Raw genomic sequence first — 22,306 nt, forward strand, 5'->3', positions numbered from 1 at the left:
AACCGGCTCTCATTATGTTATTAGCAGACGACAAATATTGATCCTGATTGGATGATTAAAATACACTGTTACTGTTTACGACTTTACCGCAAGTGATCGGTGACTGATTAGATAATTGATTGCACTTTGTTATCGGATTATAAGCAATACACAGTGTACAAACACATGGTCAGCATGTTTATTCTATGTATGTCTGTCAATAAACCGGGCTACCACTCTTATAGGTTTAAGGTAGCCCGGCGGGCGTCAGCCGGAAAATTTCAGTAGCCCGATGGAAAATTTCGGTAGCCCCCGGGCTCCGGGCAATGGATTTGTCGGACACTGCAGTACACAGATGTTAAAGTGATGTACAATGTAAGCAAACAATCTGGTCAAAACTGGATTATGAATGTTGGTGAAAAAAGGGAAAAATACTAGCTTGAAACGGATTTTAATTCATCAAATTCTCAGATTAAAACATTTTATTTGGGGATTATGCTCGTCAGATTTTTGGGAGCCATAGCGGATTCGCGTTATATTGGACAACGCGATATAACGCACCGTGATATATTGGAGTTGCAGTGTAAAATGAATAGACTAGAATCTTATTATTTAGAAATACAACTAAACAAGAGATGTGTTTGGCAGAAACACAAAATCCCCCCTACTGCGCTTTGAATCAATTTTTTTTTTAATTATGTCCCTTTAAAAAAATATTACTTCCATTGTGAAAATAATCTGTAACTGCCAAGTGATATAAAAATAGAAATTATCTCCCTTTAAAGCTTGTTACTTCCCTTGGATATTGTTTTTTGACCTTTGACATTGAAGGATGACCTTTACCTTTCACCACTCAAAATGTGCAGCGCCATGAGATACACATGCATGCAAAATAACAAGTTGCTATCTTCAATATTGCAAAAGTTATGGCCAATGTTAAAGTTTTTCGAACGGACGCACAGAGTGACAGACAGACGGACGGACGCACAGACAGACAGACGGACTGACAGTTCAACTGATATATTCCACCCTATCGGGAGCATAAAAACTCAAATTCAACACTAACCTCAGGCGCAAAATCTTCAATGTGTGTCTTCTCTTTCTCGAGAGCCGAGTGCGAGACAAACATCGGGAAGTACGAGTTCTCTACTCCGAGCTTCTTGATCTCTCCGTCAAAGAAGGTCTTGATCTCTTCCCAGATGCTGTAGGACCAGGGTCGCAGGATGTAGCAGCCGCTTACGTCGTAGTACTCAATCATCTCGGACTTGGTGATCACCTGGGAGTACCAGTCAGAGAGCTGCTCCTCCTTACGGGCCTCCAGGCACAATCTGCCCAAATAAACCAGTGTGTTTTTTTAAATACCTGGCCTGCCCATATAAACCAGTGAGTTAAGTACGCACCCAGCCTGCCCATTTGTTAACTCTTACCAACTTTTAAGCTTCTATGGTATTCTTTTGTTCAAAGGCAGTGTTGTCCATCGATTAAAGTGTCATCCCTGATTGCATGTGCAAACTGCACAGGTAAATCTGGGATGACACTTTGCATTAAGCGCTGTTTTTCAAGAGCAAGGAACAATTATAAAAACCTTTCTTAATAGATTAATTTGTTAAAGGCTTAATCTCCAACCATTAGAAACTGATGGGCAGCAAACAGCATAGAACCTGAACAGACTTTGTGGTACTTGTAGGCTGTTGTATTAGTATATATATTAATGAATCAAGAATGTATGACAAGTGTGGCTTCTAGAGTGGTAACAAGATGAAGTTTGACTAACCCTTTCCCCTAAAGATACGTATTTTTACACATTTATAGTGCCTTAGGAGGATAAATTTATTTAAAGATGTTTCTTACTAGATTCAAATTTTAAAGGCTTCAATTCCAACCCTGAGACACTGATGAGCCGCAAACAGCATAAAACCTGAACAGACTGCAAGTTACTCGCAGGCTGTTCAGGTGTTATCCTGTTTCCACAGAGCCATTTTCACTTTGCTTCTGTGTGGGAAAGGGCTATACATCATGCATGAAGACTGAAATAAGGTGATCACAATAGCTCTCCATAAGAACTTTTTTCTCATATTAGCTTGAAACAAGAGTGCCAAACTGTCACAAGATACGCCCGTTTGTAGGTTTTGGACAACTTGATAACTTTACCATTTGAGTTGCAAAATGATATATTTTTTTAAAATTAAGCAACACATAACTTTACCATTTGAGTGACACCTTGCTAAATCCTTGAAATGCACTAAGTGACCCTGTGACCTAGTTTTTGACCCAGCATGACCCATATGTGAATTTGACCTAGATATAATTTAGACATAACTTCTGACCAAATTTGGTGAAGATCGGATAAAAACTACTTCAATTAGAGAGCTGACATCATGCTAAATCCTTGAAATGCACTAAGTGACCCCATGACCTAGTTTTTTACCCTGCATGACCTATATTCTAACTTGACCTAGATATTGTCTAGATACAACTTCTGACCAAGTTTGGTGAAGATCGGATTAAAAGTATTTGAATAAGAGAGCGGACATTGCTGTGGTTGCCGCCCGCCAAGGGTGAAACTATAATACGTCCCGTTTTTTAACGGGCGCATAAAAAAATAAAGGAAATAAAATTAGCAAATACCTTGTCTGTTTCTTAACGCCCCCTTCCTCTGTTTCCTTGTTATCCACATCTCCTGCCTTCTCCTGCTTCTTTCCCTGTGGTTTATTTTCCTTTCCAGGTTTGTCTCCCTTTTCCTTGACAGGTTTGTCCCCCTTGGCCTTGTTGTCGCGCTTACCTCCTCCTGCCAGATCCTCTCCAGTCAGCTTCTTGTACTCCTCCTTCAGGGCCAGGAGAGTGGCCACCTCCTTGTCTACCTCATCCTGGGGGCACAGAACAAATGGGGAATATGAGCGGCAGCCTGCAAAAACTGGGCTTAATACATGTATGATCCCAAATTAGACTGTGCAGGTATGACACTTTCCACCTTAATGAGATTTTTTGCGACTTTTGAGACTTTGTTTCAACAAAACAATACCATTAAAGCAGAACGTGTCATCCCTGATTAGCCTGTCTCAACTACCCGGGCTTATGGGAAAACATTTAAAGCACATGCATTTTACCCAGTTTTCCCATAGCAATTCTCATATGCTTCGTGCCTGTCTGGAAAACAGCTTCCTTACTTTTTCAGAGAGTTGGTTTTGGAGAGAAGACACATAACCCACATGAATTTACCCCTGTTTCCCCAGAGCAAGGTTTATATGAATTATTATACAGATGTACACGCACCTTGGCAGCTTTGGCCGTCTTTAGATCCCGGACCTTGAGTCCCTGGGCGTCAATCTTCTCCTTCAAGGCCAGCGCTGCAGGGGTCGCCGCCATGCCTGGTCCCACCTCCGTAGACACTGGCCCTGCCTCCTGGGCTGATTTAGGCCCCGCCTTCTGTGGACTCGCTCCGCCCTGACCTGGTTTCCACTCCTGCCCTGTGGCTGCCTTGTACTGCGCTTTTAGGTCCAGAAGCTTCTTCACTTCAGCGTCAATCTCTGTCTGCAAGTACAACACAGGCTATTTGTCTTAAAATCACTATCTATTAACCCTTTACCACTTAGATAAGTATTTTGACGTATGTGTAGTCACTATGAAAGATACATTTAATTAAAGTATTAAAGGCTTCATTTCAAACCCTTAGATACTGATGGCCAACAAACAGCATAAAACCTGAACAGACTGCGAGTTACTTGCAGGCTGTTCTCGTTTTATGCTGTTTGCACATAGCAATTTTCATTTTGCTTCTCAGTGGGACAGGGTTAAAATCACTAAGGATTAACACAAAACAAGGCCTCATGGGGATGCTATTATATTGGATAACCTGATATACCAATAGAAGTTGAAACAACAATTTCTCATTTAAACCTCCTCAACATTTCTTTTAACACTATATCTTCTGTATATTATAGGGACACACACCCTCTTTTCCTCTTACAGCAGAAGATTAACACTTGGCAGTTGTAAGACACATAACTGTTGCCTATATTCATAAAAACGACTGATTTCGTGTACAAGTCTGCTGTCTTTATAAAGGATGGCATTATTTCCTACTGTGCCCAAAGATTTCATCAGAATACAGAATGCCTGCAGACTAGTGTATGCTATTGCATCAACAATACTGTCCTTATCATGAGGCAAGTATAATCAAACACTTAACCCTTTACCAATTAGATACATATTTTGATGCATTTGTATTCCCTTTGATTTTAAGTTTTACAGGTTTCATTTCCAAACTGTTGATAATGATGAGCAGCAAACAGCATAAAGCCTGAACAGACTGTGAGTTTCTCGCAGGCTGTTCTGGTTTTATGCTTTTTGCACATAGCTATTTTCAATTTGATTCTGAGTGGGAAAGGATAAATGACACCAGTTGAAGCAGCTCAATATCTAAGTCCTTGCATTTAAGTTACATTATAATCCAACTCCCAAATTACACTGGACTGTAGCCCTGTATAAGAGCATGTGGGTTTTGAAGGTTTCAGTAAACACCAAATATTTAATCCCTATCATCGTTATTTTAGTAAATGTATTGATAACTGAGCAAATCATCGATTAAAATCTCTGAGAGAAAAAGATTGCCTTTTTTAGAAGAAGATTGACCATGATTAAACTCAGACAAAACTTAAATAAAAAATTATAATAAAACATAATTAAACAAAAAAATACTTACATTAAATTATGATAACCCCAATTATTGAGAGTTATCTGCTTCATTTATGACAAGATCTCATTACTTAAAAACATTTTTTTTTAAATAAATACTTAAATGATGGATTACAATCAATTTTATTAAATAATTTCTAAACATGATCACAATTTGAGTAAATGACACAGCCAGTAAAAATTACAGCATTAACATGCCTGGAGTTTTAACTATGTGTCATATTATTGCATCATCACTCATAAATGTATGTGATTATTGTGTACACTGTTCATGTCAATCTGGTTTTGTTGTTCTAAACAATAACTTAGCATTGTATGAAATTCAAATAATAAAAATAACAATAATAAAACAAATATTATATTGACCAGATACTTTTTTACTTGTGCTTGGTACTGTATTGGTATTTATAAACAATAAAACAGTTAACACAACTAATTGATAAACAATTCTAAATGAATGCTTTAAATAAATATAGCAATAAAACATGCAATCATTAACTTTTTAAGATACCTCCAAATACACCTTATCCAATTAAGTTTATTTGCAGTATAAAATAACAGGCCTTCTCAATTAAACCAGTTTGAGATAAACACGTGGCATATCTTTCCTAAACACTGTTCATACATGTACCTCTTACTCAGTTACACAGTTGACCTACTTTCACTTTACAATTATGTTCTAAAAATAGACAGTAATCAATATGAGGATACACTACACTTTGCTAAGGCAGTTTTTGATGCAACAATGACAGAAATCACACTATTATTTTAACAAGAAACCGTGGAGACGGGTGATGCTCCCCAAAGGTTTTTTTGTCACAATAAAAATTAACAATACAAATTTTTAACCAGCAAATTAGGATTTATTACACATTTGTGAATGTTATCAAAACAATTTTTTCACAAAAGGCCTAGAATGATAGAGGTACACAATACACTTTTAATGTCAATAGAAAACATGGTTGTATTTTGTGGAGCTTCTTGTAATTGGAAAATATGTGAAGTATTTAATTGTTTCCAATTAAATTTGTTAGTAATTGCAAATAAATGATCAATGAACCCTTAAAATGAAATTAATAGCAAATTTATCAGAAAACATTTCAGTTTTCAAAAGTCCACAATTGAAGTAACAACAAAACAGTACAACACACTTCATTCAGCATTGTAAAAGGGCCTAAACAATATTTTGTGATACTTAGTCAGCTTTAATAAATAGACAGCTTAAACTTTGACAAACACTGTCTGGGCGCTGAATGGGGAATTTATTGCCCATATGTACTTCATTTCATTTGCCCATATAATGGAAGCATGCATTCCAGACTGTGAATATGAAAATGATATTTAAAAAATAATCAATTTACTCTTTTTAGAAACCAACAATACTGTCTTAATATACAAGCATTAATTGTAATATGATAACAAAAGTAAACAAGAGCTGTCAGAAGACAATTTGAGTGCTTGACAGTATAACGTAAGCCATGGGGAAATTGTTCATATTCACTAAGGTCAAGGTAATATAGTCATATTCTAACTGGAAGAGGACCACTATTGAAACATATTGATCGCTTATGTTTTAAAGAAGTTGTACTTTATAGACGATTCTAAGTTCAGGTATATTTTCCACAATCTATTGAACATTTGTAAAGACATAAAACAAAGTAATAAGATTTTATTTCAAGTTTGATAGCAATAGCTTGGGTGGGATGGTCCTTCAAAAATGAAAGAAAGAAATATTTGTGTTATTTTACCATGTTTAAAAAAAAATCTTTTTGGGTGGGGTGGGGGTGGGGGTGGAGAGGGGGGTATAATGTGGTCATTTATTAGATTATCTTTCAACAAGGGACAAAATTGTCACAAAACCAGGTTTTCATTGTGAAAAAAAATCTGATTAAGGGAGACAACTCAAACTGAACTTTTGAAATGAACAAACAAAATTAACCCCCTTTGTAAGTTTGTTTCAAAATAAATCTATTTTAAGTTGTGGTGACCTTGACATGGGAGATATTGATTCTTTCGTGCGACACACCGTCCCATGATGGTGAACAAATGTGCCAAATAATTGTAAAATCTCACAATGAATGACATAGTTATGGCCCAGACAAGCTCATTTATTGCCAATTTTGACCTTTGAACTCAAAGTGTGACCTTGACCTTGGAGATATCGACGTAATTATTTCGCGCGACACACGGTCCAATGATGGTGAACAAATGTGCCAAATGATTTTAAAATATGACAATGAACGACATTGTTATGGCCCGGACAAGCTTGTTCCGCCCGCCCCGCCAGCCCGCCAGCCAGCCCGCCCGCATTCGCCAATCTAATAACCAGTTTTTTCCTTCGGAAAACCTGGTTAAAAATAAGAAAAAACAAGAGCCGTCACCATAGGATGACATATATGCCCCCTATAAACGCTTCGATAGAAGTTATAGCATTTTTCGATACCTAAACAAAGATTTCGAAACCTAAACGCGGACCCTTAGTTCAAGGTTAAGGTCACAGGGGTCAAATTTGTGTGCGTATGGAAAGGCCTTGTCCATATAAACATGCATACCAAATTTGAAGGTTATATCTTAAGGGACATAGAAGTTATGAGCATTTTTCTAAACCTAAATGCAGATTTTGAAACCTAAACGCAGACCCTTAGTTCAAGGTCAAGGTCACAGGGGTCAAAATTTTTGTGCGTATAGAAAGGCCTTGTCCATATACACATGCATACCAAATATGAAGGCTTTATCTCAAGGGACATAAAAGTTATGAGCATTTTTCAAAACCTAAATGCAGTTTTTGAAACCTAAACGCCGACCCTAAGTTCAAGGTCAAGGTCACAGGGGTAAACAATTTTGTGCGTATGGAAAGGCCTTGTCCATAAACACATGCATAACAACTATGAAGGTTGTATCTCAAGGGACATAGAAGTTATGAGCATTTTTCGAAACCTAAACACAGATTTCGAAACCTAAACGCGGACCCTAAGTTCAAGGTCAAGGCGGTAAAAAACTTTATGCGTATGGAAAGGCCTTGTCCATATACACATGCATACCAAATATGAAAGTTATATCTCAAGGGACATAGAAGTTATGAGCATTTTTCGAAACCTAAACGCAGATTTTGAAACCTTAACACGGACCCTAAGTTCAAGGTCAAGGTCAAAGGGGTACAAAATTTTGTGCGTATGGAAAGGCCTTGTCCATATACACATGCATACCAAATATGAAGGTTATATCTAAAGGGACATAGAAGTTATGAGCATTTTTCGAAACCTAAACGCAAAGTGTGACGGAAAGACGGACGGACAGACAGACGGACAGTCCGATCACTATATGCCCCCTTTTCTTCGAAAGGGGGCATAAAAAAAGGATTTTTTTTTTGGTGGGGGGGGGGGGGTGGGGGATGGTTTGGGTAGAGTCCATTGTGGTATGTCAGGTAAGTGTTGTTTTGTCACAGTATGAATCAAATCTGATCATAAATAAAGAAGATATGGCAATTTAAGCAAAATTTATTTATTGACCTTGAGAGTCAAGGTCATTCAAAGGTCAAGGTCAAATTCAACTTGCCAGGTACAGTACCCTCATAATAATAAGAAAGTTTGAAAGCAATAGCTTTGATACTTTAAAAGTAAAGTGGATCTTAACACAAAATTTAACATATTCAAAGTGACAAAGTCAAAAAAAGGGCCATAATTCTGTTAAAATGCGTTATGCAACTTTTCCTGTACAGTCCCCTTATGATAGTTAGCGAGTGTTCCAAGTCTGAAAGCAATTATACCTATGATACTAGGAGTAAAATGGACCAACACACAAAACTTAACCAAATGTTCAATTATCTAAGTAAAAAAGGGGCCATTATTCTGTCAAAATGCCAGTCAGAGTAACATAACTTTGCCTGCAAAGTCCCCTTATTATAGTTAATAAGTGTTGCAAGTATGAAAGCAATAGCTTTGATACTTTAGGAATAAAGTGGACCTAAACACAAAACTAAACAAAATTTTCAATTTTTAAGTGAAAAAAGGGCCATAATCCTTATAAAATACTTGATACAATTGTCTGCTCTTGTTAATAGATTGGGGTCATGCTGGTTAAGAAGTATGCAAAATATGAAAGCAATATGTCAAGGGACATAAAAATTATTTGAGGTGGTAGGCAAACTTTAACATAGATTTATCGATAATATGCATTTTCTAAGTGAAAAAAGGGCCATAATTCTTACAAAATGCTTGATACAGTTGTCTGCTCTTGTTTATAGATTGGGGTCATGTTGGTAAAGAAGTATGCAAAATATAAAAGCAATATGTCAAGGGACATAGGAAATATTTGAGGTGGTACGCAAACTTTAACATTCCAACGCTAATGGTAACGCCGACGCCGGGGTGAGTAGGATAGCTCCACTATATACAGTCCAACCCCTACTTCCGATCACCCCTCATCGCCTGTCGCCCCGTGTAGGCGGCCGGTGTGTGCCGCGACCGTCGATAAACACTTTATAATGCACCCCTCTAAAGAGGTAACCCCGTTTCTCCGGCCACAGCCAGCTATTTTGCATCCCAAATGTTAAATTTCCTCTATATGAGTGGTCTCGCGCGAGTAAGTCAGTCATGTACATTGGCAAAATAACACCGACGCAACGGCGATAAAATCGATACTTTAAGTCTTAATTCCAGTCTGCGGTTTAGGCTCTGTAGTACTGAAGCGTGTTGTGTGATAAACATTTTGACAGCCAGTTTGCAAATTGCAATTAATAAGCGGCGGATTATAGGGTTATCGGGTTAAAAGCAAAATGCGACCATTTGATCTTTTTGTTTCCGCATGAGCGAACATCACCTATTATTACTGGAAAAGAGATTATTAATTTATAATTTATTATTTGTAGTTGTTGAATCATACTATTTCAAGCACACATTATGACAATTATCGGCCAATTAAAAGTTAAAAAGAACAACGAAACTTTTAGCCGAAATCAACTGATCTACATGTTCTCTGTGCCACAAAGTTTTTAGCAAAAAATCAATACAAGCACGCTTTTCACGTGACATTGTACATTGGTGCATTATTTTCGCGCGCTTTTGTCGGGACAAAGGAAATATATGAGGACTTTTTTGATGCTAGAATTTGTAAACGTCTCGTTAACATAAAACAATCGGGAGTGTGTTTCGGATTACAAATTATTACGGTATTCTGATTTGGGAATTAAACAAAGCATTAATATTTGTTTTTATATTTACAATTATTTCAAGATATTAATTTTGATAAAACCCTTTACGCGGCGAAAAAAATGTTTTTATAATTTATGCATGAAAATCACGATTGCCAGGAGGATTACACCCAGTTGCTATAATCAGGCTCTTTAGTAACTGGCCACAATTTTATCGTGGAGGAGATCACTGTCGGGACCAATTCGTGCGGTAGGTATTACAAAGCCATAAAACTGCAATAAACCAATTCAATTATCGATTGATAGTGACACGGGAGTTGTTCACGCATAACTGATTCACAACTGTTCCCATCTTAAGTGCATTGGGACCATACAACGCGCATTGTGTATACAATGAATAATGAGAATGATTCTTTTTCATTGTCTTAATTCTGATGATGATGATGATATTGATGATGATTAGAAAGATGAATTTTTTTTTTTGAATGAAAATTTTGTTTTATAGCTGATTTTAGAAAGGAAGAAATACAATTATTTTAAGTCTATACATTGTTAAGTATATGTACACATATTTTCCATTTTGTTTATACAAAAATTGAACAGTTGGCCATGCACTCATCAACTCCAGACTCCCTATGACCCAACCCCCTCTTAAGAGACCACCCCGCTTAAGCAGCCAATTTGGCCGTTTCCATTGACTGGCTGCTTAAGAGGGGTTGGACTGTATATATATATATAGAGAGATATACATATATATAATAATTTAAAATGTCAACACAAAACTACTATTCGGAAAATACTTACATCAAGTAGCAGATACCTGAACAATGTGATTTCTATTTAACAACAAAAGCAATAATATTGTATAAATGGCTTTAAAAATACATTTGCACAAAATAAATTAAAAATAATGTAATACGTGCTAAAATAAAATATTAAATAAGACATGCATACATAGCAATTGGAGGCCACCAGAGCTACAGATAAGGTGCGTATTTGCGTAAATACCCAATGTAAAATTGCTGATACGCATAGAAAAATATAACTCTGCGTACCGAAACCCAATTGAAATTGCTGATTACGCATATAGTAATTTTTCTCTGCGTAACGAGTAAATCTGTCCCGGAAATACCTGGGTCTGAAATATCCGGATTTTTTCCGCTTTGTCGAGCGCTTTCAGTATAACCTTCAGCACTATAATATGTACGGAAGAAAGTGTCGATGTAACTACGTGTTATTGTTGTGAAAATGTCGAAACCGCTAGGCCGTAAAAAGGGAAATATCGTATCCCAGGCACAAACAAAATCAATTTTAAGTTATTTAACCGCGAGAAACACAAAATCAGAAGCGGAAAATATAGTGAAACTAATTCTTGACGATATTGTGTCGGCAGCAAGCGCTGCCAGTGCTTACATTGTAAGAAAACTGGTGGAAAACATTTTCAAACTTTTATCAAGACTATAATGAATACATCTACATAATTACACAACATCTCTGAAACTAATCAATTTTAAGTGGAATTTCAAGACAATAAAAATACCAAATTTTTATACAAAAATACCTAATTGTCAATTAAAGTAGTGGGTACCGATTTGTTTGTACTCAATTGAAAACAAAAATACCCAATTGAACTCAAAAGTAGTGGATATTTACCCAATTACTCAGAAAAGTTATCTGGAGCTCTGGAGGCCACCATGTTCCACATTTGCCTTAAAACTGCACATGTGTTTAAAAAAACTGATAAAGGCCAAAGGTTACTTTTGGCCTCCAAGTGTGACTTTGGTCTTCGAGGGATTAAGACAGGTTATAAACGCAACATTTAACTTCTATTTTAAAGTTTATTATGAAATCAACAAGACTATTGCCAAGCAATATATGTCCCCTACCGGCTCCACCATTGTCAGATTATTTTTTTATTTGTTGCCATAGAAACCAGATTTTTTGACGTAGGAACACAATGAAATGACATGCATAATGTCCATATTGACATCTATCCGTGTTTCAAGTTTCATGAAAAATATGAAGTTATTACAAGATTCAGAAAAGTGTGACAAACAGACTGACAGACTGACAGACTCACAGAGCGCAAACCATAAGTCCCCACCGTCAAAAACCAGTAGGGGACAATAAATATATGGGAAACTTACGGTTTTGTAAGCCTAATTAATGATTGACCTCTAAATGTGACCTCCAGATCTATGTTCCACTTTTGCCTTAAAACTGCGCAATATTGCACTATATATTCAGATAACAGGAAACGTCTTGAGGGGCATAACTTTTGACAAAATAATACCATGGATGGTTTAGCAACTTAAAAATTTCAAAGGGTCATAACTCTCTAAATAAATCATCTAACCAGAACCCACTAATAACATGCGCATCTCCTCAAGGTAGTTAAGCTTCCCATAGAGCTTCATTGAAGTCCAGTCAGTAGTTGGGGAGAAATAGAAGGGCCCTAACTCTGTGAAAAATTATCCGACCATAATCCGCTGATAATATGCACATCTCCTGTTGGTAGTGAAGCTTCCCATAAAGTTTCATTGAATTCCCGTGATAAGTTGCTGAGAAATAGCTCGGACAAGAATTGCACTATATGTACAATGGAAAATTTCAAAGGGCCATAACTCAGTGAAAAATCTTCCGACCATAGCCGGCTGATAATATGCACATCTCCTGTTGGTAGTGAAGCTTCCCGTAAAGTTTCATTGAATTCCCGTAATAAGTTGCTGAGAAATAGCTTGGACAAGAGTTGCACTATATGTACAATTGAAAATTTCAAAGGGCCATAACTCTGTGAAAAATCATCCGACCAGAACCAGCTGATATAATGCACATCTCCTCTTGGTAGAGAAGCTTCCCATAAAGTTTCATTGAATTCCAGTCATTAGTTGCTGAGAAATAGCCCGGACAAGAATTGCACTATATGTACAGTTAATGGAAAATTTCAAAGGGCCATAACTCTGTGAAAAATCATCTGACCAGAACCTGCTGATAATATGCACATCTCCTCTTAGTAGTGAAGCTTCCCATAAAGTTTAATTGAATTCCGGTCATTAGTTGCTAAGAAATAACTTGGACAAAAATTGTGCACGGACGGACGGAAGGACAGACGGACGAAGCGGAGACTATATGCTCCCCCCCAATTTTTTGAGGGGGATCATAATAAATTATTATATGCCTTTATAAAATATTACTTTCCTTGTGAAAATGATCTGTACCTGCCAAATGATATAATATAGTAATTATCTCTCTTTAAAAGTTTGTTACTTCCCTTGGATTTTGTATTTTTACTTTTAACCTTTCACCACTCAAAATGTGCAGCTCCATGAGATACACATGCATGCCATATATCAAGTTGCTATCTTCAATATTGCAAAAGTTATCGCACAGCTTTAACCAAGGTTAAAGTTTTGGGACTGAATGACAGACAGACAGGCCAAAAACAATATACCCCCGATCATTCGATCCGGGGGCATAAACACTGTTTAAGGCCAAATGTTACTTTTGACTTCCAAATGTGACCTTGGTCGTATACGGATTTAGACAGGTGATAAATGCAACATTCAACTTGCTATTTTAAACTTAATTATAAAATCCATAAATACATGGAAAACTTACGGTTTTGTAAGCCTTTTTAATGATTGACCTCTAAATGTGACCTTCACCTTTGAGTTAAGGAGATGGGTATCACACGCTACACGTCTCTTTATGATGGTGGACATTTAAGCTAAGATACCGGTACTTCAAAATCCATGTGTATATGGAAAACTAATGGCTTAAAAAGTAAACTTTGCAAAGCTTGACAGTTGGGCAGAAAGACTGACCTACAGACAAACAGACGTCCCAATATTTGACTGATAGAAAAGCCTATCTTTGAAGAGGGCATCAAAAAAATGATACACTGTAACTCCAATATAGTGCGGTCCGTTATAACGCTGTGTCCAATATAACGCGGGGGGTGCTTGGATCCTGTTTTTTCTCCAACCTTCCATTTCTGATTCAAATCCATGTTATGCAACTACTTGTATTTTCAGAAAATTCAAAGAAGCCGGCGATCACAGCTCGATTGCTTTATCCGTTCGTTTAACTGAATTTAATCGATTAGAGGTTAAACGACACTCGACAGCTAATTTGTGTTAATGTGTTGTGTAATGTCAATAAAGGTGTGAAAACTCGCGAGTCCGTGTTTATTACATGTATTCCCTATCAGAGCGGTTCGGTGCGCTGATTTCAATAAGGTAAGTGCAAGCGTAATAATTATCAAATTAAAGTTATTTAAAACGATTACCTGTTTATGTTTTATATTTATCGTGTATTGTATTTCATTGTATAAACTATGACTGTGTAAGTGTGTTATCGTTTATTATATGCTATACAAGCCACACATAAAAAGATCTTTGTTTATGTTAAATGTTTCAGTACGTATACGAAAAGTAAATTAAAAAATCCTGACGATTTATTTACATGCTAACGCAGTGTAATTGTTAACAGAGATTCACTTAAATTTTTGCCTGTTATCAGAAAGTCCACGGAAAGCACGTTTTTTACATGCTGCGTATGACGCAATAAAACATTACTTTGTACATGTATCGTATTGCATTCAATCTAAATTTAAATTCGCTCGTCCAATGAAAGCTGTGTCCCATAATGCACTGTACTATTTTTCTGAAAAATGGCGTAGGCATATAAATTTGTTTACGAAATTCGTAAACATATTTCTTGTAATAAATGTTTAACATTATTTTTTCGTAAGTGATGTTGTACTTATATTGGATTATCGGACAAATGTGCACATTAGAAAAGCGGTATATATACTGTTTTCGTTCGATTCGATTTCTAGGCATGTATTTGCGGATGACAACACATCATGACAATATAAATAAATAAGCTCAAAACTTCTAACGCTGTCCGTTTATAACGCTGTTGCGTGGCTTGGACCCCGTCATCCGCGTTATATTGGAGTTACAGTGTACATTTAAAACACAAGCCTTGATCAAACTCATTGTTGGGTGCCCCTTTGGCTCTGTCCTTATATTAATAAAATGACCAATACAACATAATCCAAATAAGAGTGAATAAATATTTATGTTCTATTTTCTACAAATCAGGCTATGGTAAATGTAAATATCTGTGAATACTGAAAAACTGATTACATTTTCATATATTAAAGCAGTTTAATTGTACCATTGCTGACACTCACTTCTACAGCATGGTCACTTTTGAAGTATTGACATTGCTATTAATTTTGATGTTTTATATTGTATTTTGTCAGTATTAATAAAAGACAATTGTCAGAATAAGCAAGAGCATTATGAAACAAGCTAATTTCTTTTTAAAAAAGAACATGCAATATTACAAGAGTGCCAAGGGCTCTAAAGCGCTCACCTCAAACCCGGAGGAACTTAATTGTTAGGGGTAGGAAGTGTTCACAAGATTTCACAAACAACTTGTAAAGAAAACTGTCAGAACATGTGAGAGCCATGCTTTTGAATTAACCACAATATTTTCAAATTCATCTGAGGTATCATTAAAATACATTTGTTCTGTTCTTAGCAAATTTCAAGAGTGGTACAAACATATGAATGTCTTGTAGAGGGTTCCAAAAAGTTTTACTACAGCCAAATAAGTTTAACATTCCCAGCCTCATGGCACTATGTTAATCAATGGTCAGAAACTACAATTGTGACTTTTCCATTTGACCTATTGATTTAGTTTTTTATTCAAAATGAACCTTTTACAAACTTTGCAAAGACATTATAGGGACAAATATTTTGGACCTCTAAGAGTTTACAAGCTTTTTCTTTCATTTTAGAAATTGACAGTTTTCAACCCCACATGACCCAGTTTGGAACTTGGCCAAACTGTTTAACCCAGTTCTGATCAACATTGGGCAATAAATATTGCCTGCTGCATGTTAACAATCTCTTTCTTGAGTTTGACATAGTAACTAGCTTTTGACCCAACATGACCTATTTTTGACCTCAATTGAGATATCCTTGGGACATATATTCTGACCAACTTTAATAACGATTTGACAATAAATGTGGCCTCTAGTGTTCACAAGCCTTTTTTATTTGACCTACTGAATCACCCATGTTACAAAGTTTTTGAATTTATGGTTGTAATTTAACCAAGTTTTCGAATTATCTGACCCAATTTTGAACTTGGTTATTTAACCAAGTTTTGGAAATATCTGACCCTGTTTCAAACTTGCTAAAAATGTCATTGTAACAAATGTTCTTTAGAAACAAGTTTTATCAAATAATGCAGCTTTTAGAATGTTCACAAGGAAAAATATTGATATCACACAAAGCCAACGGACAAAAGGCAATCACAAAAGCCCACCATGAGCATGCTGTTCTTAGGTGAGCTAAACTGACAGCACATTTTGTTATGAAAACATTCATGATAAACTTAAATAAAGCTGACATTAATTGCTAATAAAACTTATATAGTTCAAGCATTTTACTTCAAAGTAATATGAGCCGGACCGTTCTGAAAACTTCAAAATAACTATGGTACAGAATAAAACATAAATGAGCAGTGCTCTGTGAAAAGGGGGTTTAATGCATGTGGGTTATCTGCACAGGCTTATCAGGGACGACACTTTTCGCTTTCATTATATTTTTCGTTTCAAGAAAGTCTCTTTTTAGCAATAATCCAGTTAAGGCGGAAAGTGTAGTCCCTGATTAACTTGTGTGGACTGCACAGGCTAATCTGGAATGACACTCTATGCACATGCATTAAACCCCTTTTTCACAGAGCGCGGCTCAAATGTAAAACAAAAATGACAAAACTATAAATAAAGGAGCAAAATACCACTTATGACATTTTGAATCATTTTGAAAATACATATTATTTTTTATCTTTTAAAATTGATAACACACGTACAACATTTATATCAAGTATAACATAACCTAAGTAACAATCTGGATTGAAAGTGGTTTAGGTATTTCCCTTTTGATCCAAAAGGCACTAGTCCTGGCCGTGCTAAGGAAAAACTTGTTTTTATCTTTCTTAAAGTCTAGACTATAACGAGTTTTGAACTCAGCTGAGATATCTTTGGGACATATATTCTGACCAAGTATAATGAACTGAGGGCAATAAATGCGGCCATCACAGTGTTCACGAGGTAAATGTTGATGATGCAGGCGGGAAGACAAAGGATGGACAAAATCCACAAGATGTCAATTAATGGAAATAAATGTACTCCATACAAATATGTTTACATGTGAAAACAAGTGCATCTTTTTTCTTTTCCTTTTTCAATTAAGTTTTTTTTCTTGTTATTAAATAACCAAATTACATTAACAATATAACCATTACAATATAGTAATTAGTTATAACACCAGTTACACTTGAGGGAAATACAAGTGTGAAGTCATTAACCCACCCCTCTTGAATCTACCAGCCTTGAGTGAGTTGTCCAACTCAGGACTGTCAGACTTGTGAACAGCAATTAACCTCTGCCATGTAAAAAAATAATACAAAAAACATCAATTAAGTACTGTAGAGAATAATTATTATTTAGTTGTTCTGTTTAAGGCTAACCTTGGGTGCTTTATTGCTCTTGAGGATCCTAACTTTTTCCCCCTGGGCGGTGATCTTGCTGTCAAGGTCACCAGCTGACCCTGCAGCGCTGGTTATGGTGGTTACAGAGCTGGTTGCCGTGGTAACAGAGATGGTTGCTATGGATACAGGTGCCTGACCTGGTTTCCAGTCCTGACCTGTAGCAGTCTTGTACTCAGCTTTCAATGAGAGCAGAAGCTTCACTGCAGCATCTATCTCTCCCTGCAAAACCAGGATCACTGGTATTCATACTTTTTAATAACAAAGATGCTATCTCTTTAATAACTAGCTTGATTCCTGTTGGCAACATGTCAAGCCCATTTTTAACTAGAGCTTTGTCACAGACATGACGAATACCCCCACATGCCGCATTGACACAGAATATTTTGCATGTTGTCTTCACAAAAAACAGCGGACACCATGCTCAATGTTTAAAACGCACTAAGTGACCCAGTGACCTAGTTTTTGACCCGGCATGGCCCATGTTCCAACTTGACCTACACATCATCTAGATACAACTTCTGACCAAGTGTGGTGAAGATCGGATGAAAACTACTTGAATTAGAGAGCAGACATCATGCTCAATGTTTAAAACGCACTAAGTGACCCCATGACCTAGTTTTTGACCCGGCATGACCCATATTCGAACTTGACCTAGACATCATCTAGATACAACATCTGACCAAGTTTGATGAAGATCTGATGAAAACAACTTGCATTAGAGAGCGGACACTTTATACGGACCGACAGACCGACCAACAGACCGACCGACAGACAAGCTCACTCCTATATACCCCCCTAAAGTTCATTTGTGGGGGAATAATAATGCAAATAATTATTTACCAAGCACAATGCATATGTTTGACCTTTGGCCTTTAAAGTGACCTTGACCTATGACAAATGTGCGAATCTCCTTTTCTAAATGGCTAAAACTATGGGAAAGTACTTTAAAACTGCATGATGAATGGGGAAATTACTAAAGCTGTTTTAAGGCATAATTTAATCTTTGGTCTCTATGTGTGACCTTGACATTTGAGGTAGGTAGGCGGTTGATACACATGTCTAAAAATGGTTAAAATTTCGGGATTTTAAGTTTAAAATCGCAACATGAATGTAAAAATAACAGTCAGAAGTGTGCCTATGAGTTTTGAGGTAGAAAGACGGGCTTTACACGAGACATGCAGTCTCCTCATGGACATCATTTGTGGAAAGTTTATTTGTAATTGATAACAAGAGCACCACATAACGAGTGCCACGCTCAGCTACAGGAGCAGTTTTGAATAAATGAAAACTTGTCAGATTATTTTTTAATTTTTTTTAAGGTCACAGTGACCTTGACCTTTGACCTAGTGACCCAAAAATGGGTGTGGCATGTAGAACTCATCAAGGTGCATCTACATATGAAGTTTCAAAGTTCTAGGTGGAAGCATTTTTGATTTTAGAGCCAATGTTCAAAATCTTAACAAAATGTTAAGGTTTTAGCACAACGCGGACGTCGGACGACATGACGAGCTGGCTACGACAATACCTAGGGTTTTCACCGAAAACGCCGAGCTAAAAAATAAACAAATTTGATCAAAGTGTGACCTTCACCTTTGAGGTTGGGAGATGTGTATTACAAGTGACACGCCTTCTCCTAATGGTGGTCATTCTAGGTAAGTTATTTTAGAATTGCATGATAAATGATAAATATACAGCCTCGACAAGCAGTTTGATGGCCAAAATCGTACTATGACAACTTAATGTGGCCTCTTGACCTTTTGAGTTATTACACATTGCACGCCTTTTCCTCTTCATGGTCATTTATAGTAAGATATTTAAGAATAACATGACCAATGATACAGTCCAGAGAAGAAAATATTTGGAGATGCCTTCTCTTGATGATGGGCATTATTGATAAGCTATTTAAATGGCAGTATAATCAGTATAAAAGTACCAGTGTATAATCAATCCCCACAGGCTCACCTTTGATGCCTTATTGGCCTTGAGCACCCTGACTGCCTCCCCCTGGGCAGTGACCTTGCTGTCAAGGTCACCAGCAGACCCTGCAGAGCTGGTTACCGTGGTTACAGAGTTGGTTGCTATGGATACAGGAACCTGACCTGGTTTCCAGTCCTGACCTGTAGCAGTCTTGTACTCAGCTTTCAATGATAGCAAAACCTTCACTGCAGCGTCTATCTCTGCCTGCAAAACCAGGAACACTGGTATTTATATTTTTTATAATAAAGATGCTATTGCTTTTATAACTTGTAGTTGCATGTTTGCAACATGTCGAGCCGATTGTTTGACTTTTAGCCTTTTGTGGGACTTTAACCTATGAAAATTTTGTGACACACCATTTCCAAGCGGTTCAAATTGTTGTAATTTACTTTACAATTGCTTGATGGATGATTAAATTACAAAGTGGACAAGCTGTTTTAAGGTTCAATTAAACCTTTGATCTTGTTGTGATTAGACCTTAGAGGTCAATCATTTTACAAATTGAAACATGAATGACCAACAAAATTCAGAATTGTGAATTTAAACATTGAGGTAGGGACAGAGGCTTTACAGGTGACCTGCCTTCTCATGGCGGTCATTAGTGGTAAGTAATTTAAACATACCATGATGGATGATAAAGTAACAGTCAGGACAAGCAGTTTTTGCAAAATGTTATCTTTAACAATTAATAGTGACCTTGACCTTTGAGGTAGGGAGACTGGTATTTCAATCAACATTCCTTCTCCTGATGGTGGTCATTTATGATAAGTTATTTTAAATGGCAGTATAATCAGTATAAAAGTACCAGTGTTTAATATATTTGTACAGTCTCACCTTTGATGCCTTATTTGCCTTGAGCACCCTGACTGCTTCCCCCTGGGCAGTGATCTTGCTGTCAAGGTCACCAGCAGACCCTGCAGAGCTGGTTGCTATGGATACAGGTGCCTGACCTGGTTTCCAGTCCTGACCTGTAGCAGTCTTGTACTCAGCTTTCAATGAGAGCAGAAGCTTCACTGCAGCATCTATCTCTGCCTGTTGAAGACATTGTAAGAAATACTATATTTTAATGAAATGTTCTTTAAAACCTTGACAAAAGTACCACCAATAACACTAGCAAATTGTTATAAATACACATCACTGACTAGCTACCAATATTCCGTATAAACACAAGATATTCACCCTCTGTGCCAGTTATTCTCTTTGAAATGAAAGCCATATGAGCACCACTTAGGAAAAACAGGGCTTAATGCATGTGTTTTAAGTGTCGTTCAGATAAGCTTGTGCAGTCTGCACGTGCTAATCATAGAGTTAACATTCCGCCTAAACTGGATTTTTGTTTAGAAGAGACATCCTTTAAACACAAAATTCCATCAAAATGGAAAGTGTTGTCCCTGATAAGCCTGTGATGACTGCACAGGTTAATCTGGGACAACACTGTACACACATGTTTTAAGCCCCATTTTCCCAGAATGAGGCTTTAATACAAGCAGAAAAACTATTGTTCCTCAAAACAATTCAGAGATTTCAAACTCAACCAACTTACCTTATCAGCCTTGGCAGCCTTTAGGTCCCTCACCCTGTCCCCCTGCTCTGTCACCTGACCGTACAGCTGGGAGGGGCTGGGGGTGGAAGAAGGGGGCTTGGCAGGGGGCGTGTCAAGAGGCCGGGCCACCTCATCCTGGGGAGACTTCTCTGCTGCCTTGCCCTTCTGACTCTGGGCTCTCTGAGGTATGGAACAGACACAGACACTCAGTTATAGGTTGAATGTGAGGCCTGTTGTGAGAAAACTGGGCTTAATGCATGTGTATCAAGGGTTGTTACAGATTAGACTGGGCAGTCTTCATAGACTAATCAGGGACAACACTTTCTGCTTATATGGAATTTTTGTTTAAAATAAATATTTTCCATAAAAAAATGTTAAGGCTGAAAGTCTTTTCCTTTTTTAGCCTGCGCATACTACACAGGCTAATTTGGGACGGCATTTGCATGAAGACCAGTTTTCCAAAAACTGAGTCATATGTTCAAAAGGAGTGACAGACAGGGCTGTTTTTTTTAGAATTATGGACAAATAACACCAATCCTATATTCCTCCGCCTATGACAAGGGATAATTAAGGGAAATTCAACTGTTATAAAGATGAGGAGCCTGTGTGATTAGCCCCCAGGCATGTGTTCAGACGATCTAACCTTCGCCAGCTAAACTGCACGCTTCACTGACTGTAAGTGATAAGCTGTGCTATTTGCTTGGCTGAAGGAGATACATTCAGCTATAGGTAAATGTTTACAAATGGCTCATTAATTGTTCGGTAAGTTTCTTTGATGAATTTAAATAGGTAAATGTTTACAAATGGCTGCCGCATGGGACTTGTGAAGAACAATATTTCAATTTGTAGCAATTAAAGAGTTTAGACGAATGCAATGGACAATTATCATTAAAGTTTCTTTGATAAATTTAATTGGTATAAGCTCTTGAAAGTGATAATCCTTTTGAGTAACAAGTTATTGCCAGTGAAATTCAACAGCACACTTAATGAATGACAATTTGTTGTTTTTTTCCACCCATCCAAGAGGGTGACTTAGTAGGATATCCAACAAGGTTAAATAGGAGGTCCACCAATCAAACACTGATAACAGTTTCTGGATAAAGATTATGTCTCCCACCACTTTAGTGGTTTGAGAGACATTTGATTTACCCCTGTGTGTATGTTTGTCTGTCACACTTGATGTCTGAACTAAAGTTCTTGTTTGTTTTACATGCACTTTTATCACGTAAGATGCTGATTAGATAGCAGAAAAATGCGTCATTTCAAGGTGCCATTAAAAAAAAAATCAACAACAGGAGGGGCCACCCCCTCCCGCACCCTCCCCTCTGCACATTTTCTGGATATGCCTCTGAGCCATATTCTGAGAGTTAATTGAATTTATTTGATAATTC

The 22,306-nt window shown here is 37.1% G+C and overlaps 1 protein-coding gene across 1 annotated transcript in view; it reads right to left on the reverse strand.

Moving 5' to 3' along the window:
• LOC127871312 (bifunctional glutamate/proline--tRNA ligase-like) overlaps positions 1-22,306 on the reverse strand; it is a 69,458-nt gene that overhangs the window by 27,552 nt on the left and 19,600 nt on the right. The window contains 7 exon segments of the mRNA XM_052414093.1: positions 1,046-1,307; positions 2,608-2,846; positions 3,253-3,510; positions 17,375-17,614; positions 19,358-19,576; positions 20,207-20,404; positions 20,916-21,095. Coding sequence (XP_052270053.1) covers positions 1,046-1,307; positions 2,608-2,846; positions 3,253-3,510; positions 17,375-17,614; positions 19,358-19,576; positions 20,207-20,404; positions 20,916-21,095 — 1,596 coding nt within the window.

This window comes from Dreissena polymorpha, chromosome 3, assembly GCF_020536995.1.
Source record: "Dreissena polymorpha isolate Duluth1 chromosome 3, UMN_Dpol_1.0, whole genome shotgun sequence".
NCBI classification, from domain to species: domain Eukaryota; kingdom Metazoa; phylum Mollusca; class Bivalvia; order Myida; family Dreissenidae; genus Dreissena; species Dreissena polymorpha.